We start from the raw sequence: 21259 nt of genomic DNA, 5'->3' as shown, positions 1-21259 counted from the left end.
TATCTTCGGGAAATAAATTTCAATCAAAACTGTGTGCTTTTCATTAAACAGAATTGCTAGTCCTTGTTTCACTCAATTAAGTGAAAACACAGAAAAGAAACATTAACAAAAAAACAGAATGAAAGGAAAATGTTGCTAAAACAATTGCTATTGTGCAAATATCATATCGCCTCAATGGACCATGGACATGCTCTTATTAAAACACATTTTTATCAAATGATGTTCAACAGTTTGTTGATTTATGCAAAAAAGTATCAAACAAAAATAATACTCTTTGTGAATGCAAATAATAACATTCAAAGAAAAATTAATAACAACGTATGTAACAATGTTTCATAAAATGACAGATAATAAAAAATGAATACACATTTGAAATTAAACTCTGACAAAGATTCAATAAACATGGAAAAAGTTCAATGAGAATTCAATATTCTACAAAACAGAAAATAAAATCATATCTATACTACAACAATAAGCAAGGAACTGCACTAGTTCAACCCAAAAGTGTTTTCTCCGGAATACGTCACATAGAGAAATCCATCATCATTGGAATGTTTAGTTTTATAGTTTGCATAAACGGTTGAAAGAACGGCTGCAGATGGAGGAATAGAATTATCAATAAACACAAAGATAGCTTTTTCAGGGCTTAGCTATTGTTTGCGCAAAGTTTTGAATTTTTAAAAGTATAAAAAAATGAAAGAAGGAAAAATGTAACAATTCAAAAACATGCCTTAATTCGTTTCCGGACAACAAAAACAAATTGACCAATTGTCATATCACTCTGAACCAAAAATCTGAATAATATGAAATGTTTTGTGGAAAAGCAACACATTAAAACAGAAGCCAACAGTTATTTTCATAATTTTCAATTATTCATACTTTTTCTTGTCAATCTCTACAAATACAGAGAATAAAAAATAAAATAAAATAAAATAATAAACACAATATAAAAGAATGTTTGGATAGAAAATTCAACCTGGAATGTCGCTTCGTTTAGCTTTTTCACAAATAACTGGTATTCTATCAGGATATTTCTGGCTGATTATCACAACTTGTGAATAAAATTAATTAATCTCATTGCAAACAGCATTTTCTCTGCTTCATTCCTGCGCACTTCTAATGGATATTTTGCCTTAAAAGACGATTCTTTTTGCATAATTATTTCTAAAGATCAGTAGCACATAATAAAAAAAATCTTTTTAATTATTCAATATAAGAAAATGTCTTTCTTTAATTTTCACAATAACTCATTGATCATAATAGCAAACAATATTTCATTTTTTGATTCGTTGTTTGTATGGTTGAAAAAATGAGAAGCGAAATAGAATAAATTGCATGCATAAAGTTTGTGAGGAAGTGATCAAAAAAACAGTTCTATAATTAGTCTTTATGCATGTTAATAAATAATATTAAAGGATTCCAGTATCGTCAGAATTGTTGAGATGGAAAGAAAGATAGAAATTTCAGTGTCTTTCAACTACTGTTTGTTTCCTCCTTTCTTTTTGTCTTTCTTCTCTTCCTTCTTTTGTTCAGCTTTTGGTTTTGGTTGTGCTTTCTTTTCTTCCTTTTTCTGTTCGGCCTTTGGCTTCACTTCTTGTTTTTTCTCTTCCTTTTTCTCTGGTTGAGGTTTCTTCTCCTCTTTTTTGGCTTCTGGTTCATCAAAGCTTGCAACAGCATCAGCTGGAATGCTTTGATCTTTCTTGTTTGATTTCTTGGATTTCTTGTTTGATTTCTCTTGTGTTTCTTTTGATTTATCAGCTTCTGCAGCTGCTGTGGGTGGTGCTAAAATAAATTAATATTTGTGAATTAATCAACTCTGAATAGTTCTCAATTATACGAACCTTGTGTCTCATACTTTCCCTGAACAATTGTGAGGTTTGCGCCAAGATTTGCAAACACTACATATTCAAACACAATCAATTTAATTCTTAATATACTCAAAAAATGCTAACCTTTTGGCTTGTTGAATTGAAGAGTTTCATTGTCGTTTTTGATAAAGTCAACTTCGTCAATTGACGGAAGTTCATGGCACTGATTGGATTGGATGAAAGACATGACTTTTTTGCCATTATCTTCAGATGCATGATGAATTGTTTTTGTCTTTCTTCGGATTGAACCCTTTCCTCCAGTTCTAACTTGAGATGCCATTGCCTTCAACTTTTCAAGCGACACTTTTGGTCTTGGTTTTGAGGAATCCGATTTTCCCATGTCTAAAATAGTTAATAATGATATTGTTAAGACTCATAATGATGAAGATCGCAAACGTTTTGTGTGATCTAATGTTGATCTAAATACATTTATCGTAAATATCTCTCAACAAATGTTGGTTTATTTTTTCATTTGCTGAATGGCATGGTTTTATTTCATTTGCACAACTGAATATAAAATATAAAAAGTTTGTTTCAAAAGAGATGATCAAAAATTTTTTTAATTTATCAAATTCTCGTAAAGTGGACCAATCAAAAAGAAAGATGATTTATTTTTATGAAAGTTAAACAATATAGAGAAATTATCAAAAAATATCTTATTAATTGTTTTGTTGTATGATTTGTAATATCTCCATTTTGAAACACAATTAACTGACATTATTCTACCATTTCAATGGAATTTTCTAAAAATGAAAGCAAATTTATTATCTTATACACTTTTGGAAGAGTTGAGATTTTTATTCTTTCGATAATAATAATTAAATGTGCTGTGATAATGAGAATCCTATGTTATTCCCATAAATAAATTACTGAGAAGAAATATGAATATTGATTATTATGAAGTGTTAGGAGTAAATATCGATGCAGAACCTGATGAAATAAGGAAAAAATATTATAAATTGTATGAATGTGCAATTATTTAGAGTTGTTTTCTGTTGTTTTTTTGATTTTTTTCAAAAATAAAAGAGCGTTACAGTATCATCCAGATAAAAACCCAAATGCAAAGGGAGTATTTGAAATGATACAAGAGGCCTATCAAACGCTTGGAAATGAAGAAAAACGTTTTGAATATGACATGACTTACAGAGTTCGTGAAAAACGAAAACAAATTGAGGAACAAATGGAAAGCAAAAAAAAACAAATGAGGAATACGGTCTGAATTTAATTTAATTATTTATCTTTTGCTTGATGTTTTTTCGCAATTTAAAGATTTTACGGTCTGAAGAAGAGCGAGAAAGGCTTTATCGAGAAAAATTGTTTTCGGAAGCCAAAAGACGTGAAGAAGTATTAATAATTAATTTTATTCAATTTATTTGTTTTTTATTTCTCTTTTTTTGGATAGTACTTAAAAATGCTTGAATTAGTTAAAACTGGAGGAGATAACGCCGAGCATCAGCATGCTCTGGAGATTTCTCTTGGACTCAGAAGTGCTTCCTCACAGAATGTAACTCACAAGCAGATTAAAAAAGACAGCGCAAAAACAAGAATTGTAAAGATAGAATGGATACCAGCATCCTATCCATCATTAACTTCAGGAAGAGCTGTTGAAGAAATGCTTTTTGTGCATGGAGAAATTGCGAGCGTTCTATTCGGAGCCGATGGCATAACAAACATTGGACAGGCATTGGTTGAATTTTCGACGGAAGCGGGAGCAGATCGATGCATTTTGGCGCTTATGCAAGAAGAAATGAAGAGAAAAAGAGAATCCCTGAACGAAAAAATGATAATTCGTGCAAAGAAACTTGAGGTTTGTTTGAAATTTACAAAAAGATTAAAGTATTTTTTTTAATGACGTTGTCTTGGTGAATGATTTGGTGCATATATTATTGTGTTGAATTTGTTTTGTCATTTATTTATTTTCTAATTGAATTTTATTAATGTTTTTTTTTATTATTTTTACAATGAATTAAAAGGAATATTCATCTGAAACCCAAACAAAAACATCTCGCCAAATTGCAGCTCCCTGCGAGGCCGAAGATCCTTTATACATTCCAAACGAATCGTATGATAAATGAAAAATCTTTTTTTTTAACTCTTCACATTCTGCATTTAACTGTTCGTGAGGATAAAAAATTTTTATGCTTTTTTTTTATTTTTTAATCGTCTTATTGCGTTTGATATGTTGTTATCTTTATGTTTTTCATTTTAAAATATTATTTATTTTTCTTTGATTTTCACTCTTTTTTTGTCTATCTATTTTCTTCTTGTTTATGTCAACTTTGAAATCACCCCTTCTTCCTCTTTAATTTCATTTGATTATAAAATAGTCAAGTTTTGTCTTCTCTTCTTGAAGTGGGAAAGCAATTGAACGAGCATGCATCTTCGTTGAAATGATCATTCAAAATTGTTTGAGTGGTTCACAAGTCTTTTTTTTTATCAAACAGCTTCTGATTCTTCTGACATCATTTCACTGTTCATAAGATGGGTATTTATTTCACAAATTAATAAGTCATTTCATTCCTCTGCATTCATCGTGCCAGATCATCTTCTTCATAATTGTTCTGATTTCGCTGAATTAACATTTCATGCTACTTTAGCTCGGATTCGAGGATATTTTGTTTGAATGTTTAATTCACTCAAGAATTTTAATGATTATTTTTTTCATTTCACTTTTGAAAAATTGTGGAGAAAAGTAAATTTTCTTGACTGAAAACAAAAGGTTGATTCAAGGCAATAATTTGAAATCTCCACAAAACTCAAACAAGACGCTCGTAATTCTTTTCATGTTTCGTTTTGTTGATTGTCTTTTCAAATTTTTCAAAATTAAAAATAACAAATATTACAAATAAAATAAATTATCAATTCATTAATTTTGTAATTTTTACAAATTTTCACTTCTTTTTCTTCAATCTCGGGTCTTCCACCACGTCAAACTGCGACAGCAGAGCAGCTCTTGAATTCTGTGCATTCTTTTTCGGCTGTCTTGGCATTGATTCTATTCTTGGCTGGGCTCGTTGTGCAGAAACAGGGTGTTTTGGCTGAAGAATGGAGATTGGCGTCACAAGAGGCGGTGACTGCGGGCGAGAAGAGAGCAAACTTGCAGGGAAAGAGGAAGTGGAAGAAGAAGACGTGGTGCGAATGGATGACTGAGATGAGCGAGATGCGACGGTTGAGTTCAGATTCTGAGGCGAAGGTGGAGGGATGTGGGTGTATAGAATTGCAACATCGCGAGAAGAAGATATTGAAGAAGAGGAAGAAGAGGAAGAAGAAGATGATGATGAAGCAATTGGATTGTGTGAAGGGCTTCCGCGTGGAGAAGGCGGAGTCACTACAATTGAGCGCTGTGGAGTGCGATGCACATTTGAGGGATACGCAGAAGAGGTTGGATAGCGATCATTGGATGCACTGTGGATGGATGATCCGTATTTCACATCGGAGAGGGAAGGAGAACGAGGACGGGATGAAATAGAAATTGGCTGAAGATGTGAAGAAACAGAAGAAGAGGAGGATGAAGAGGAAGATGAAGAGGAAGATGAAGAGGAAGATGAAGAAGGAGAAAATGACAAAGAAGGAGAAAGAACAGGAGAAGACGGGGTGGAGCGACCAGAACTGTGTCTTTCTGAATGAAAGTGCTGTTGAGGAGATTCTCTTCTGAATGCTCTGCCCAAGTCTGTTTGAGTGGCTGGTGGTGTATATAGCTCATCTCTGGCACTTTCGCTGCGAGAGGGCGAAAGCGGACGCAAGTGCAATGCAGCGGAAGAGCCATATGAAGAAGAGGAATATGAAGAAGAAGAAGAAGATGGTGATGATGAAGTTATTGTTGTTGGTGTTACTATTGTTGAGTGCTGATTAGAGCGAGATGCAGAAGGTGGACGATGTGCTGCCAACTTTGCATAATTCGCAATTGATTGTCTGACAGAACTTTCTCTCACTTGCGGTCTTTTCGAGCTCTGAGACTGCTTCTGAGTGAATGCAGAAGCCAACGAACTTGCATTAGATCGCCTCATCTCGCTCATTCCTCTTCCTCTTCCTTCCTCTCCGTCTCCTTCTCCTTCTCCTTCAATTCCCTTTCTCTTCGCCTTCAGAATCGCTCCAATGTGCTTCACCACTTCTTGTTTCGGCTTTGGTTGTAGGGCATCCAACCTCCGCTTCTTCTCCATCGCCGCTGCCTGTTTCTGCTCCATCTTTGTAATCTGCCTCTTCCGCTGCTTCAGAAGCACTTGCAGCGGATCAACTGGAGTGATTGCAGAAGAAGAAGAAGAATTTTGCATTTGTGACTGTTGCGTTTGTCGTGTACCATTTGTCTCAGAAAGTCTTTCATCATCTTCTTCCTCTTCTTCATATCCAACTGAATCAAACTGAGCATTCAGGTTTGCTTCTTCTTCTTCTTCTCTTCCTCTCCCTCTCCCTCTTCCTCTTCTCTCTTCTTTGTTGTATCCTTCTCTTTCGATCCACTCTTTCCTGAACAAGTTTTCAGGAGCATATCTGCTTTTTCTTGTTGCCGAAAAGCCATCGCCTCCATCATCATCATTGTCCTCTTCCACAACTTCTTCATTCTTATCTTCATATTCATTCTCTTCCTCACTCAACCTCCTCTCAAACGCGCTTTCATCATCTTTTCCTCTTCTTCTCTCTTCCCCAAATTTCTCATATCCCTCCCTTGTATTCTCTCTTCCCCTTCTTTTCTGTTCCACTGTTGAAAGAAGCCATTGAAGTCGTGTGTCGTTTTCATCGCCATTTTCTGTGTTTGTCGTTTCCATTCCGCTTGTAGCAGAATCAGCCGGATTTAGCTCTCTCTCCATCTCTTCCATTCTTCTTCTTCTTTCTTCTTCTTCTTCTTTTCTTCTTCTTTCCTCTTCTTCTTCTTCCTCTTTTCTTCTCCTCTCTTCCTCAGCCTCTTCCTCTTCTTTGAATCTTCGTTCTCTTTCTTTTCTTTCCTCATCAAGTTTCTTCCATTTTGAATTGTCATCTTCTTCCAAAAGATATTCGTCAAACTCATCAAAATCAACAACTTCGTCCAAAATGTTATCATCCACACCAAAATCAGAACGTTTGCTTGATTTTTGCCTTGTTTTTTCTTCTTTCTTTCTTTCTCTTCTTCTTTCTCCTTCTCCTTCTTCTTTCTCTCTTTCTCTCTCCTGTTCCATTCTTATTGCTTCCTCTTCTTTCATCTTTTTCTCCTTCTCTTTCTCTTTCTCTTTCTCTTCTCTTCTCCTCTTTCCTTCTCCGCTCCATTCACTCCGCATCCAGTTTTGTATCTTTTCTGCTGTTTTGTGTGCAGTCAGCGTGCCAATCAGCCATCTTCTGTCGATTTGGAGAGGAGAAAGATACTTCGAAGAGAGCAAGTTCGAAGAAGAAGGGATGAAATTGTTCTTTGAAGGAGAAAAGTGATTGTTCGAAGAAGGATCTGAAGAAGAAGAAGAATTGATTGGAGAAGAAGAAGAAGAAGAAGCGGAAGCGGAAGCGGAAGCTGAAACAGAAGCAAATGCAAAAGATGATGCAGAAGCACTGGAAGAAGAATATGATGGTGATGATGATGAAGCAGAAGAAGAAGCTGAAAATGGCCATTCAATTGTTTCATACTCACATCCATCGTCTGTTTGAGAGAAAGTGAAATAAGACGAATCTTCTTCATGAACTTCTTCAATGATTTCTTCTTCATCCTCTTCCTCTTCCTCTTCTTTGCGTTCTTCTTCCCCTCTTTTTTCTTTTTCTTTTTCTTTTTCCTCCATCTTCCTTTCCGCCTTCTGCATTTTCTCCTTTGTTTCTCTCTTCCCAAACATTTCCTCTGTTTCTTTCTTTGCCCTTTGTAACATTTCAGTTAAAGCATTGTGTTGATGTTCAGCCAAAACAGATTGCATTTTGAGTCGGATGGCTTCTTCGCGAAGGAGACGGGCTTGGTTTAAGGCGGAATGACGTAAGGAAAGGAAAGAAGAAGAAGAAGAAGAAGAAGAAGAAGAGGAGGAGGAGGAGGAGGAGGAGGAAGATGAAGAAGATGATGATGATTGAGAAAGAGTTGAATTTAGAGAAGATGATGGATTGGATGAAGAAGAAGAGGAGGAAGAAGAAGAAGAAGAAATGATTTTGTTTGAAAGAAAAGAAGAAGCAGGAAGAAGGCGAAGAAGATGTTGGTTGTCAACATCGTGTGAAAGAAGGAGGAAGCGAAGCTGATGAGACAAAAGAGGAAGTTGAGTGGTTTGAAGGGATTTTCGGTAAAATAAAGAAGAGGAAGAGGAAGAAGAGGAAGAGGAAGAAGGCAATTTTTCATAAGAAGAATTTGAAATGGAATGATTGTGAGGTGTTTGTGATGTGTTTGAAGTGCAAATTTTGAAGTGGCGATGAAGTGGAAGAGGAGGAAGTGAATAGAAAGAAGGAGATGATATAACAAATGGATTGATTGAAGAAGAAGAAGTTGATGATGACGATGATGAAGATGATGAAAAAGGAGAAGAAGAAGCAGAAGAAGATAAAGATTGAAATGAAGCATTTGAGAAAAAACGAGAAAAAGAATCCAAAAGATGAAGAGGATGTTGTTTATGTTGAAATGCACTTTCAATTCCGAAGGAGAAAACGGAATTTTGGTTCAAAATCGAACTCAGCCAGAAGGGAAAGATATGAGTGAATGGAGCATTGGAAATGGGATATCTTGAATGGAAAGAGGAAGAAGATGAAGAAGATGAAGAAGTAGATGATGAAGACGGAGAGGAGGAGGAGGAAGAAGAAGAAGTTGAAGCAAAAAGATGAGAAAGAAGCACACGAAACGCCTGTGATGAAGGAGATAAAGGATCAAAAACAACAGTTTTATTGCTTCTTCTTCCTTCTTCTTTCTCAACAATATCGACGTTTTCATCTTCCATTTCTTCTTCTTCTTCTTCTTCTTCTTTTTCTTCCTTCGCTTCATCTTCCCCCAAAACCATCTCCATCCTTCTCAAAAGCCACGGAACGCAAACTTCTTCTTCCACAAGATTTGCATTTCTTCTTCTTCCTTCTCCTCCAATCAGCACATCCTTCGCATACAACACAGCAGAAGGTGAACGAGAGAGCGAAAGAAGAAGTTTTGTGCCGAGGGAGATGGGAAGAGGAGAAGAAGGAGAGGGAATGTGGAAGGAGTGGAGAACAAGGCGAGGGAAGAAGAAGGGGTTGAAGAGAGAAAGAGAGGAGGAAGAAGAAGAGGAGGAAGAAGAAGAGGATGATAATGTATATGATGGATGTGAAACTTGTTCCAAAAACGAAATGAATGATGACACATCAGAATTTTGTTCATTTGTTCTGCTTCTGTTTGCATTTCCTCTTCTTTTCAACCACTTCTTCTTTTCTTCCTTTATTCTTCTTCTAATCTCCTTCGCAATCTTTTCTTCTCCTCCTCTTTCTTCTTCTTCATTCTTCCTCTCTTCAAATGGAGCCACAACCAACTCCTGATGCACGTCTTCGTTGTCAAACACCTTCAGCTTCGATAGAAGAGCTGCCGGAATAATTCCGTAGTTCGGAGAAATAGAAGAAATGGGGGTGTCAGTGAAGGTGAGGCTGGTAAGAGAAGAAGAGGACTGAGCGAGGGGAAGGAATGTGGAGAACCAGGGGAGATGGGGATGAGAGGAGGAGGAAGAGGAAGCGAAAGAAGATGATGATGATGAAATATCTTTAGAAGAGAAAGAAGAAGAAGAAGAATGTTTCCTTTTACAATCATCATCACCATCATCATTGCAAAGAGGCAAAGCAGGAGCGACATTTGTGAATGACATGTTGAGTGTTGAGAGAGAGGGCAAAGAAGAAAGCGGAGGAAGAGAACGAAATTGGTTGTCTGATGCATTCAGTGAATGAAGAGAGGGAAAGATAAAAGAAGAAGATGATGATAAAGAGGGGAAGTTACGAAGTTTGTTGTTGTTGATTCGGAGCTCAGAAAGAAGAAGAAGAATGAACGAATGAAATTTGGCAGAAGAGGAAGAGGAGGAAGAAAAAGAAGAATTTGTTTTCGTTTCTTTTTCACTTTTATTTTGAAACAATTTAAATAGATTAGTCGCTTCTTCTTCGAAATAGTTCATCAAAAGCTGGAAGGAGGTTGGTTTGTAGCGGAGTGGATCGATTTGTTGCATTGATGAGAAGAAATAAAGATAAGGAGGAAGAGGAGAAGAAGAAAAAATTGAAGAAATAGAAGAAACTGATGAGGAAGAAGTAGAAGACAAAGATAACGATGAGGAGGAAGAAGAAGAAGAAGATAAAGATGATGATGATGATGATGATGATGACATCTTATTGCAATCAGAAATTCTTGTGTTTTCGTCCCATCCATCGAAGTTGTTGAAGTAGAGTGTTAAGCTCCTCAAAAAGGGGAGAGAAGACGAAAGAGAAGAAGGAATGCCGCCGGAAAGGTTGTTTCTGCCAAAGTCGAGTGAAAGAAGAGAGCGAGGAAGAGAAGAGAAGAGAGAAGAATTGGAAGAGGGGGAAGAAGAAGAAGAGAAAGAAGAAGATGATTTGGAAGAAGAAGAAGAAGATGATGATGATGATGTTTTTGATGATGATGAAGCGTTTTGTGTGTTGGTTGAGAATGAATTGCGATACAATGAAAGAGAAAGGAGGTTGGGGAACACAGATGAAAATATTGGTGGATTGGTTGAAGAAGAAGAAGAAGAAGAAAGAGAAGAAGAAGAAGATGATGATGATAAACTTGAAGTGAAAAAGGAGGATAATTTATTTACACTTGCATCAAGCAGAAGAAGACTCGGAAAACATAAAGAGGAAAAGGAAGAAGAAGAAGAAGAAGAGAACTGTGATGAAGAAGAGTAAGAAGGAGAAGAAGAAGGAGAAGTTGAATTGAATGAAAGGAAGTTGTTGAAAGAAGTCAGTTGATTTGACAGGCATTTCAAAATCTGAAGTTTTGGAAATAAGTTTTGCGAAGAGGAAACAGAAAGAGAAGGCAAAGAAAGAGTTTTGAGCTGATTGCTGGAGACGTCAAGAAGAAAAAGATTGGAAAAGATTAAAGAAGAAGAAGAAGAAGTTTTTTGAGTATTTTTTGTATCTTTGTTGTTATTTCCCTTCATCTTATCATCAGATTTCACAATTGACGGCAAGAAAAGGGGCTCCAACGAAGTCAAAGAATTAGCAGACAATTGAACAGAAAGAAAAGACGAAGGCAAAACATCGAAATTTCTGTTATTTTCTGAATTTTCTGAGATTTCTGTGAAATTTTTTGAATTTGTCTGTTGAAAATGGCTGGAAAGAGGAAGCTGAGGAACAAAATCGAAGATGCTGATGTGAGAAGAGAGTTGGGATTTCTTGTTGACGCAGAAGAGAGGAAGGGTGTTTGAATGGAGATGAGAAGAAGAAGAAGAAGAAGAGGAGGAGGAGGAGGAGGAGGAAGAGGAAGAGAAAGATGAAGAAGAAGAAGAGGAGGAGGAGGAGGAGGAAGAAGAAGATGATGATGAAGGATAAGGTGAAAGTTGCTTTGAGGTGTTTGTTTGGGGGAGTTTTGAATTGAAAGATGTGGAAGATGTAAAAGAAGAAGCAGATGAAAACACCAATAAAAGAAAGTCGTTGTATAATTCACTCAAAATTGATGGTGAAGAATTAAAAGAAGAAGAAGAAGAAGAAAGAAAAGAAGCAGATGAAGTGAGAAGTGAATTGCGAATGGCAAATGCTGATGTGGAAGAAGCTGTTGAATTGAATGAAATAAAAGGCCTCTTATAAAACAGAGTGTTTTTCATGGAATTTGTATGGGAAAAGTTCAATTGAGGTGAAGAAGGCGAAAGTGAGGTGGAAGAGGAGGAAGAGGAAGAAGAGGAAGAAGAAGAAGAGGAAGAAGAAGAAGAAGAAGATAGTGAAATGGAAGGTGAAGAAGAAGGTTCTCCTGATGTGGAATTCAAATTCTTAGCTTTGTCGTTGGATGCTGCTGATTTCGGTCTTAAAACTGGCTTTGATGAAGAACGCTTTGGTGTCAAGGGCTTTTTGGTTTGTTGAGACAGAGACGAGAATGAGGGAGAAATAGAAGAAGAAGAAGAGGATGATGATGATGATGATGATGATGAGTTGGAAGCTGACTTTATGAAATCATTTTGTGAGGAAGAAGAAAAAGAAGAAGCAGAAACAGAAGAAGAAGAAGAAACATTCTTCCTCTTTCCCAACAATTTCAGTTTTGGCAGCATCAGCTGCCTCACAAACTCAGCCGGGTCTGTTTTCGTCACATTCTGTGCAATTAAAGCTGGTTGGTTTGAATTCAATGGCTGAGGCTTAACTTTGTCTTCTAACGATATTCTGACAGAGCCATCCTTTTCAAACAGCCTTTCTGTCAGTTTTTGATCGAATTGCGCAAAATACTTCCTTCTTTCGCTCAATAAACTTTGTTTTTTCTTTTCTTTTTCGTCATTTTTCTCCTTTTCGCTCTTTCGTGCTGTCAAATTGAGGGCAGAAGTTGTCTGTTTTTCGGCTGTTTCGATGGCAAAGGAAAGAAGACGCTGCGCCATTTGCTGAGAGGCCTCGACGAAGGATGTATAAGCAGGAGGAGGAAGAGTCGGGATAGATGATAAATCAATGGAAGATGATGAAATTGGAGAAGGAGAAGAAGATGATGATGATGATGATAAAAACGAAGATGAAGCAGATATTTCTGCATTTTCTGAAGAAATCTTTACATTCTTCGAATTTCTCGCACCAAATGAAACCGAAGACGCAGGAGAAGCCGGCTGAGTCTGTTTGCTTCGAGAGGACTGCGCAAACAGACTGGCAGATGGTGTTCTCTGACTAGAAAGTGCGTTTTGCCTTAATGACAGAACAGGTTGAGCTGTTTGAGAAGGCAATGAAACATTCTCACTGCCGCTCTCTTTTTGCTTGTTCTGTTTAGATTCAACGTAATGCCTGATTCGCAGCGGAGAGAAAGCACGCAAACGGGGCAGAAGCTTCTTCGAGGAAGAATTTACATGCAAAGAAGAAGCACTTGAAGAAAGCGTTCCGTTGTCTTTGCTGTTGCTTTCTTCTTTTCTCTCCTTGTTTCTCTCCTGTTTCTCTCCTCCTCCTTCTTTCTCCTCTGCCATTTCCAGTACCACACTTCCGCTGTTCCATCTGCATTTCAGTCTGCTCAGCAGATTTCTTTTGTATTCTTCAACTTTCTTCTTTGTCTGTGCAATGATCGCCTCCTCAATCCACATCACGCTTTCTTCCCGTCGCCAGCGCCGGCACTCAAAATCAGCCGCCAGCATTTCTTTTCTTCTCTTTTTCTCTTCTTCCTTCTGTTTTCTTTCTCTTTCCATGCGCTCTGCTTCAACAGCAGCAAATTCGTCCTCCAGCTGTTGCGCCAGCCGTTTGCGCATCGCTTCCATCTCAGCTTCGAACGATGAAGGGGAAGAAGAGGAGGAAGAGGAGGAAGAGGAGGAAGAGGAGGAAGAGGAGGAAGAGGAAGAAGAGGAGGAAGAGGAAGAAGAGGAGGAAGAGGAGGAAGAGGAGGAAGAGGAGGAAGAGGAAGAAGAGGAGGAAGAGGAGGAAGAGGAAGAGTAATCTGAAGATGGTATGAGCAAAGAATGAATAGACTGATATGAAGCAGTTAATGGTGTATGTATATTCGAAAAATTATCTTCAATTGTCTTGGAGGTATCTGTATTTTCATCTTGTTCGTGCCCTTTGAATTCATCTGATATTACTATACTTTTTTGTTTCAGTGCAAAATCATCATTTAATGGAGAAGAATCTTCCAAATTCGAATAATTATTACCTATTTGCTTTGAATTCTTGTTAAGTTCTGCATTCGTTTGACCGTGAACGCAATCGTCATGTAACTGGTTTGATTTGAACTGTTCATTGCTAGTAACTTCGGAGAAAATATAGTCTTCAATTTGTGAAACTTGTTCATTTTTTTTATTCTCTTTCAAATATAAATCTTGTTTTTTATTTGTTTCGTTCTCTGCTTCTTTAGATATCTTTTCGCTAAGAGATTGTATTCCAAGAATTTCATCGATTTTATCAAACAGATTTCTGCTCTGACTTTCACTTACAAATGAAGATTCCTCGTTTTTTAAATCGAATAAAAATGTTGTTTGTGCAAGTGCTGTCGAATCACCAAACAGAGAACGTGTTGAGTCTTGTATGTTATTCAATGTAGATTTTGTTTCATTGATTTGTTTAAACCTTTCATCAAAAGCTTGGTTTATAATTTTTAATCTATTTGAAAAATCATTATCATCTTAAAAACAAAGATTAAATAAAAATGTTAGCAATAAACACAAAAACTACAACTTTACCTTCAATGTTTTGCAAATTGTTTGTGCTTGAATAATCAAAATCAGTTTCCTTTATTTGATCAACGTTTTCTTCATTTCTCGCTTTGTCGGCCAAATCATTCAGCCAATTTGATTCTTCAGCTCCTACAATAGAAAAAATACTCACAAATTCTTCGTCTTCATCAAATGAGTGTTTTCTGAAGCTCATTTTTTAAGAATTCAATAAAAAAATTCTATCAAAAAAATTATTATATACTTGGGATGAATATTTTTAAGTTTTGAAAAAAGCTGAGATTTGTTCGAAACTTTTTCTGCAATCAAATCATAATTAGTCTTCCATTTCCATGCAAAATAATATATGAGTAATAACAAAATTTAAAGAGTCATTTTTTAATATTACCATTGGTGGAAAACCCTGCAGCCATAAGTGATACAGATATCGCACAAAATACCGGACATCACACAAAATACCGGACATCACACAAAATACCGGACATCACACAAAATACCGGACATCACACAAAATACCGGACATCACACAAAATACCGGACATGATCGATTTCACAATAACTGCAAGAGGAATAATTCTGACAATTTTCTTCAAAATGCATCTCATCAATACAAGCTCACGTGATATACAAGACTTTGAAAATAGCTTCATTTGTGCTCAGAATAAATTATTTTTGATATTTCGGAAAAATTCAAAATCCTATTTCTCTGAGATTTCAATCGATAATTTTTTCTGAGCACAAATGAGGCTATTTTGAAAGTCTCGTGTATCAAATGAGTTTGAATTTACGAGATATATTTATAGGAAAATAGTCAGAATTATTCCTCTTGCAGTTATTGTGAAATCGATCTTGTCCGGTATTTTTTGCGCAAACTGTTTCTTTTTTCGAAGAGTGTACATTTTTTGTGATAATCTATATAAAAAGATTTCAATCAGCTATTATTTTGAATTATGTTTATTTTTTTTTTTTTTATTTTTTTTTTTATGTATTATTATTTTAATGCTTCAAAAGCGAAGTTTGAATATCATAGTTTGACTTTCATATTCTTTAAGTTTATTTGTGTTTTATTTGTTCAATGATTGGTAACACTTTGTTTTTTGTTACTTTAGCCAGCTAGTTGCTGTTGTGAAAAATTTGATTAGGGTTAATGAATATCCAGTGACAATTTTGAAATTTTTTATTTTTAGTTAATTCTTCAATTCTTTTAATGCAAAATTATCAATCTTTTGTTTTTTATTATTTTTCTTTAATCTACACTCGGTGTATTGTGTGTGTTATTTTATTTCTTAAAAGACTTTTTTGGGCATAGGTGTAACTGAGTCCCTTTTGCAATTTTTGTTTTTAGACATTAATTTTGTGATGTTTGAAATGCAAAAATTATTTAAAAACTTTTGTATGGACCGGTTTTTCGCAAAAATTTTTGTTTCTCGTGAAAAAACCATTTTTAAAAATGACCCATAAATATGAGTATTTTTACAAATTTTTAATAAAATAAGATAATTATGAAATAAAAAGGGGATGAAAGGTCACAAATTGTTTTATTTTCAAATAATACAAAAGAATATTCGAGTAAAAAAACATTTTAAAAAATAAATTAAAAAAATTAAAATATTTTGATCAATCCCACAATTAAATTTTTAATATCCAAAAAATAAGAAATTAGTTTCTTTCATCGTGAATTGAACCCTCGTTTGCGAACATATAACGAATCATATATATACAGTCAAAACCGGATATAATCACGTCGAATATAATCACATTCGCATATAGTCACATTTTTCCATGCACCGACATTTTTGGCCTATTTTTCATTCATTTTCCATCGCATACAATCACAGGGCTGAAAATATATAATCACATTTTTTGTTATTATGGGTGATTATTTCAATGAAAAATCGATTTTTTGATCAAAAATCTCAAATTTTCGCGTTTTCAAAAATGTGCTCAAATAAGTCAAAATAATATGTATTTATGAAAAAAATTGTTTTCGCGAGTGAAAAATGCGTTTTAATGAAGAATTTTCGAAAATGAAAAAATCGACCCAAAATTAATTAATTAATTGATTGATTTTTATTTTTTTCTGTGTTAAGCAGCATCGTATATTATCACAATCGGATATAGTCACAAAAAGTTGTGCAAAAACAGATGTGATTATATCCGGTTTAGACTGTAAATATAGTTTTAAAGTGTGTGATAAATAATTATCAATATATCATTCAAATCTTTATGAATTTTGTTTATGATTTTTAGGAAGATTATTTGCATGCAGCACAAGGATATTATTATTAAACTATGGTGCCAATGAATAAAGAAGAACAAACAAATCGTGTGAAACATTCTTTTTAATTATTAACATTGTTTTATTAAAATTTTTCGCAAAACACATTAAATATCATTCATTTTCTTATGAAATTAAATAGATGTTAAATGATAAGCATTAATCAATGCAGCAACATAAATGTGTATGGAGGAATGGTGTATTTTCGACAATAGAGATCGTGAAGTTTTGGTTTATATCTATTGAAGAAAAGTTCAATGCCACAACAGCAACAGTTGGAAATGAATTTTTTGTTGAATATTTCAACATCTCAACGCAAATCAATGAAAGCCAATTCCAGTTTGATTTTCGAGAAGGCAACTTCAATCAATTCAATGCAATATATGGAGGTGACAGTTGTGAACACAAAGAAGATACAAATCTGATTGAGTTTGTGACTATTCATCAGAGTGACACAATTGTTGTGATCAGTGTGGATGGATCAAATAACAGACAACGTGGAACAAACACACTTTCATGTGACTCAAATGATTATGGTCTGATGCATTTGACATCTGATTTCATGAGCGTGATGATTGTTGTTGAAGAGAGTGTAATAGGAAGAGATATAAATCTGAATGAGATGGGTTTTAAAGGGGGAGAAGGTATGGAGAAAAACACATCTCTGCGGATATTGGATGAGGGATGTCAATTGGGAGGAATAGCGAGTGAAAGAGGATCATCATTTTTCATCCCTGTCTTGGAAGAAGTGAAGAGCACAACACAGGCGAGTGGGGGCATGGACTTGAGCATTCGTGGGAAGCTGCTTCTTCCTCACAAATTGTCACAAGAGATAAGTATGAAAGATGGGGATGAAGAGGAGCTTGTGAGAAAAGGGATTGAAGAAGAAGGGTTTGCATCAGAAAATGAGATTCACTCAGTTGTTACACGTTCAGAATGGGAGAAAGTGAGAGAAGAGACAGAAGTGAGTGTGTGGATTGTGTTTGGAAAAGCTGATTCTCCATCCGCAACTGAGTCATTCATTGTGAAGAACAGGAGTGAAAGTGTTGGAAAAGGAGATGAAAGAATTGTTGAAGGAGGGATAGAAAGGAAATCATATTTGTTGCTAATTGTTATAATCATGACAGTTATTCTTGTGATTGTTTTGATTGGATTCATTTTGTTTGTTGTTCGTTGGAGAAAGCAAAAGAGAAGAACAAAGGAATTGGAAGAGATTGTGAATGATAACATCAAGAAGGATCCGAAGGCATTTGAGATGGTGACGATGGAGATGCCACCCGAGGAGCAGAAGAGGAGGGCAGAGAGGGAGGCTGAGAAGAAGAATGAAGAGAGAATTAAGAAGAGGGTGTACGAGAAAAGCTTGGGACACTCGGAGTCATCAGAGCGTCTTTTGTCTGAGAGTGGTTCCACTGAATACATATTGGGCAGAGATTCAGAGAAGATTCCACAATGGGCACTGGAAAAGGCTGATGATGAGGAAGAGGAGAAAAGGAAGCGAAAGCCATCGCCATCCATTTCATCCACTTCAACGACAGATACGTCAGATACAGACACAACATTTGTTCGAGGAGAGGATCTGTGCCCCAGAACCTCTTCAATGTCGAACTTGGTGGATGCAATGGCATGCTCATCACCTCATGAGAAGCTGATTGTGGACTTGAGGGATTCTCTGTTCATGTTGCTTCATGGGAGGAATGAGAAGAAAGATCTGGCGAATGGCACGTTGAAGGAGAGGGAGGTGACAGGAGCGCAGATGCTGTTCTGGGTGGCTGGTGGGGCGCTCTTCTCCTTCGAAGACGGAGAGGACGATCTTCCCTCTCTGCCAAACCTCAGCCCACACATCGTGCTGTTCTCCGAGCACATGGTCATCTGCATCGCCCTCCATTCAGATTTCTCTTCTGATGATTCTGACACATCTTCCATCTCTTCATCAACCGTTGTTACATCTGAAAGCGATGATGATGATGATGATGACAGAAACGATAGAGACTCTCTGCCCTCATCAGCATATGAGGAAGAGGATGAGGATGCCTTCAAAAAAGAGTGCCTGAGGTGGAAGGCACCTGAGTTTCTGATCAACAAGAAGATGGAAGCAACAAAGAAGTCGGTGGTGTTTTCGATTGGGATGATGGCGTGGGAGAGCCTGACGCTGGAAGTGCCATTTGTGGAGGATTCAGCAGAAGCAGCGGGGCAGAAGATTGTGAACGGGGAGAGGCAAGACAAATAGCTGGTTTTAAGAACAGGCTGAAGCAGAAAGTGAAGATGAGTGTGCTATCGGATCTTGAAGACAGGCTATCGCACGTGGAAATAAAGTGTGTGCTGGTTGAAGATTTTCCGGAAGGTGAAACTGTGAAGACAATGACTGATACAATAGGGATTGCAGCAGAGTCCATTGGAAAGAGTGCATTGTCTGAGCATTTTTGTGTCTTGTGCGTGAAGATGGAACAAATAAGTGAAGCAAATGTTAATGCCAATCTGTGTCTGTGAAGCATGGTTAGAACAATATAATGAAACAAATGATAATTTATATGTAGGTGGATATACGTATGGACTTATTTATGTTTACGATTACAAGAATGTTTACACATTTGCATCGAAATGTGTAATTCTCATTTCACTAAAAGGAAATGAAGTTTGTTTTTATTTGAAATTCATTTTCGAACATTTGTGTTAATTAGTTTTTTTTTGCAACGTGATCAAAATGTGATGTAATTGATAGTGTTGTGAAATAAAAATTCATAAATTTATTGGAGACTGTTCTGTTCCAATATTTGTTGATTTAATAAAACTTCTTAGTATTTTTCGATTAAGAATTGCATTTGTTTTATCTTTTTCTTTTTTCTCCATTTCTTCAATCTTTCTCTCTTTTTTTTCACAAAACTTTAGGGTTTCAAACTCTAACGTTTTTAACTGTTGGCTGTCGTTGTTTTTCAGAAATCTTCCGTCGCATGATCTAAATCTTTTCTTTTTCTTCTTTCACTTCTTCATCATCTATTTTTCTTCTTTTTGAATTTGTTGATTCTTTTATTTCTGATATTAGCTTTGATGATCTTTTTTTCTTCAACATTTCATCAAGTTCATTTTCATCACACATTTCATAGTTGTTTCTTTTTCTCAATTCCTCTTTCTTTAATAAATAAGAAGATAATTTTAATTTCCTTTCTTTCAGAAGAATGCTTTTCAAACTTGCAACGCTTTCATTGTAAGCACGAAGAAAATATCCAAACTTTTCTTGCTGATTTTTGAAAGTTCCTTTATATATGCTGTAGATGTTAGTCTATTGTTGAACCTATATTGAAATTCATAAACATATTCTTTTGTCTTGATATATGTTCTTCCTCTATTTGGAATGTGGTTTTTCAGATGGGACCACACACTTTCGATTGTTTGAGTGTTAACTTTAGGATTTTCAGGCTTAACAAAATTGAGAGAATGATTGAAACTGTCAATGGTGAAGCCGTTTTCACTAATGCAGTTATATGCTGACCATTTATCAGACATAATAGTTGAAGATCTTTCAATGTTCTTTTTTACAAAATACAATATGGCATCAGCTTTTCGATCTGGAAGAAATTCGACAATCAATTTTTGTGGCTTTCCAATTTCTTTTCTCTCTTCTACTCCCCATAGCCATTGCCGTTCTCTGCATCTCCCAACACCGTTCTTTCTTTTATGAATTAAAGTTTCATCTATTTCTACTATTCGATCTTTTCTGATTTTCTCCATTTCGAATGTTTCAAAATAACAACATATTCCTCTCAACTTTTAGAATAATTTCAATACAGTTTTGTTTGAAATTTTCGATTCAAAAGTGACTTCATTTATTGAGTGTTTGTACCAAAAATGATACAACAATGATGCAAGTTTGAATGGTGAAAGATGAAATTCCATAAAAATTGAATCATAATTCCAGCTGTAATTCTTCACACATTTCGTGCATTTATAAGCATTGTTATCACTTTCTTTTTTTTTGCATCATTAATTCCATTGCTTTTTCGCATTTCCAGCACATTCGATTCCTTTTTATAATCCCCAATTTGGAAAGCAATTCAATAGCCAACTGATTTTTCCCATTAGATCGCATTAAAAATTCACTGAATGTTAATTCTTTTTCGAATGATTTGTTTTCAACCATTTGTGAAATGGATTGGCTTTGCAAAAGCAAAAAAAAAATTTGAATTAATATATATTAATTATGGCTCTTTTTTGTGTATTCGAGTGAAATATGCACTTTTATATTATGAATTTTTAAAGAAAAAAAATATATTTTTTTTTCAAATATTATTTGCACAGTTGTTTTTGTTGTTTCAAAACATAATAAAAATAAATGAAAATTCAAAAAATGCTTGTTGTTTATTCATAGCATCAATTCGATTCATCAATAAATATATAATAAAAGAGTTAGTCCAACGAAACGATTATCCAAATTCGAAACAAAAACAAACATCATCTCATTACAGTTAAAATTGAAGTGGCATAGGTGTAACTGCGTCCCTTTTGCAATTCTTGTTTTTGATCATTAATTTTGTGATGTTTGAAATGTGAAAATTATTTAAAAACTTTTGTATGGACAGGTTTTTCGCAAAAATTTTTGTTTCTCGCAAAAAAACTATTTTTAAAAATGACCCATAAATATGAGTATTTTTTCAAAAAATAAATAAAATTAGATAATAATGAAATAAAAAGTGGATAAAAGGTCATTAATTATTATATTGTCCTATTTTAATAATAAAAAATTGAGAAATAAAACATAAAAAAAAAATAAATTAAAAAATAAAAAATTATTTGATCAATCCCACAATTATATTTTCATTATCCAAAAAACTTAAATTAAGTTTCTTTAGTCATCCGTGAAACACCAGTTTATGTCTGTTATTGAAATATAATATTTGTATATTATA

The 21259-nt window shown here is 35.1% G+C and overlaps 5 protein-coding genes across 5 annotated transcripts; 2 read left to right on the top strand and 3 right to left on the bottom strand.

Annotated features, from left to right (window-relative positions):
- Positions 1-43: 43 nt before the first annotated feature.
- Positions 44-1176, bottom strand: MONOS_16961 (putative GABA(A) receptor-associated protein). The gene is made up of 5 exons (XM_067869839.1): positions 1086-1176; positions 977-1038; positions 880-895; positions 731-794; positions 44-650 (listed from the first exon to the last, which is right to left on the bottom strand). Exons 1-5 carry the CDS (start codon positions 1154-1156, stop codon positions 489-491), a joined length of 375 nt encoding a protein of 124 aa, XP_067735252.1. The 5' UTR covers positions 1157-1176; the 3' UTR covers positions 44-488.
- Positions 1177-1254: 78 nt separating this feature from the next.
- Positions 1255-2292, bottom strand: MONOS_14362 (putative nascent polypeptide-associated complex subunit beta). Its single transcript, XM_067867159.1, has 4 exons — positions 2265-2292; positions 1953-2210; positions 1842-1898; positions 1255-1782 (listed from the first exon to the last, which is right to left on the bottom strand). Exons 2-4 carry the CDS (start codon positions 2206-2208, stop codon positions 1478-1480), a joined length of 618 nt encoding a protein of 205 aa, XP_067735251.1. The 5' UTR covers positions 2209-2210; positions 2265-2292; the 3' UTR covers positions 1255-1477.
- A 441-nt stretch (positions 2293-2733) lies between these two features.
- On the top strand, positions 2734-4731 carry MONOS_14361 (putative Hsp40). The gene is made up of 6 exons (XM_067867158.1): positions 2734-2829; positions 2895-3081; positions 3138-3212; positions 3271-3675; positions 3842-3930; positions 4196-4731. The coding sequence occupies exons 1-6, from the start codon at positions 2750-2752 to the stop codon at positions 4260-4262; spliced, it is 903 nt and encodes a 300-aa protein (XP_067735250.1). The 5' UTR covers positions 2734-2749; the 3' UTR covers positions 4263-4731.
- Positions 4732-4759: 28 nt separating this feature from the next.
- MONOS_14360 (uncharacterized protein) lies at positions 4760-14276 on the bottom strand (the record flags this gene model as incomplete). Its single annotated transcript, XM_067867157.1, has 2 exons — positions 4760-13929; positions 14090-14276. The coding sequence occupies 2 exons, from the start codon at positions 14274-14276 to the stop codon at positions 4760-4762; spliced, it is 9357 nt and encodes a 3118-aa protein (XP_067735249.1).
- Positions 14277-16524: 2248 nt separating this feature from the next.
- On the top strand, positions 16525-18585 carry MONOS_16960 (uncharacterized protein; the record flags this gene model as incomplete). Its single annotated transcript, XM_067869838.1, has 1 exon — positions 16525-18585. The coding sequence occupies one exon, from the start codon at positions 16525-16527 to the stop codon at positions 18583-18585; it is 2061 nt and encodes a 686-aa protein (XP_067735248.1).
- Between the last annotated feature and the right edge of the window lie 2674 nt (positions 18586-21259).

Source organism: Monocercomonoides exilis (genome assembly GCF_001643675.1).
Source record: "Monocercomonoides exilis strain PA203 chromosome Unknown scaffold3-2548433, whole genome shotgun sequence".
Classification (NCBI taxonomy): Eukaryota; Preaxostyla; order Oxymonadida; family Polymastigidae; genus Monocercomonoides; species Monocercomonoides exilis.
Note: the sequence above shows the minus strand (reverse complement) of the source record. Positions and strands in the feature narration are given on the sequence as shown.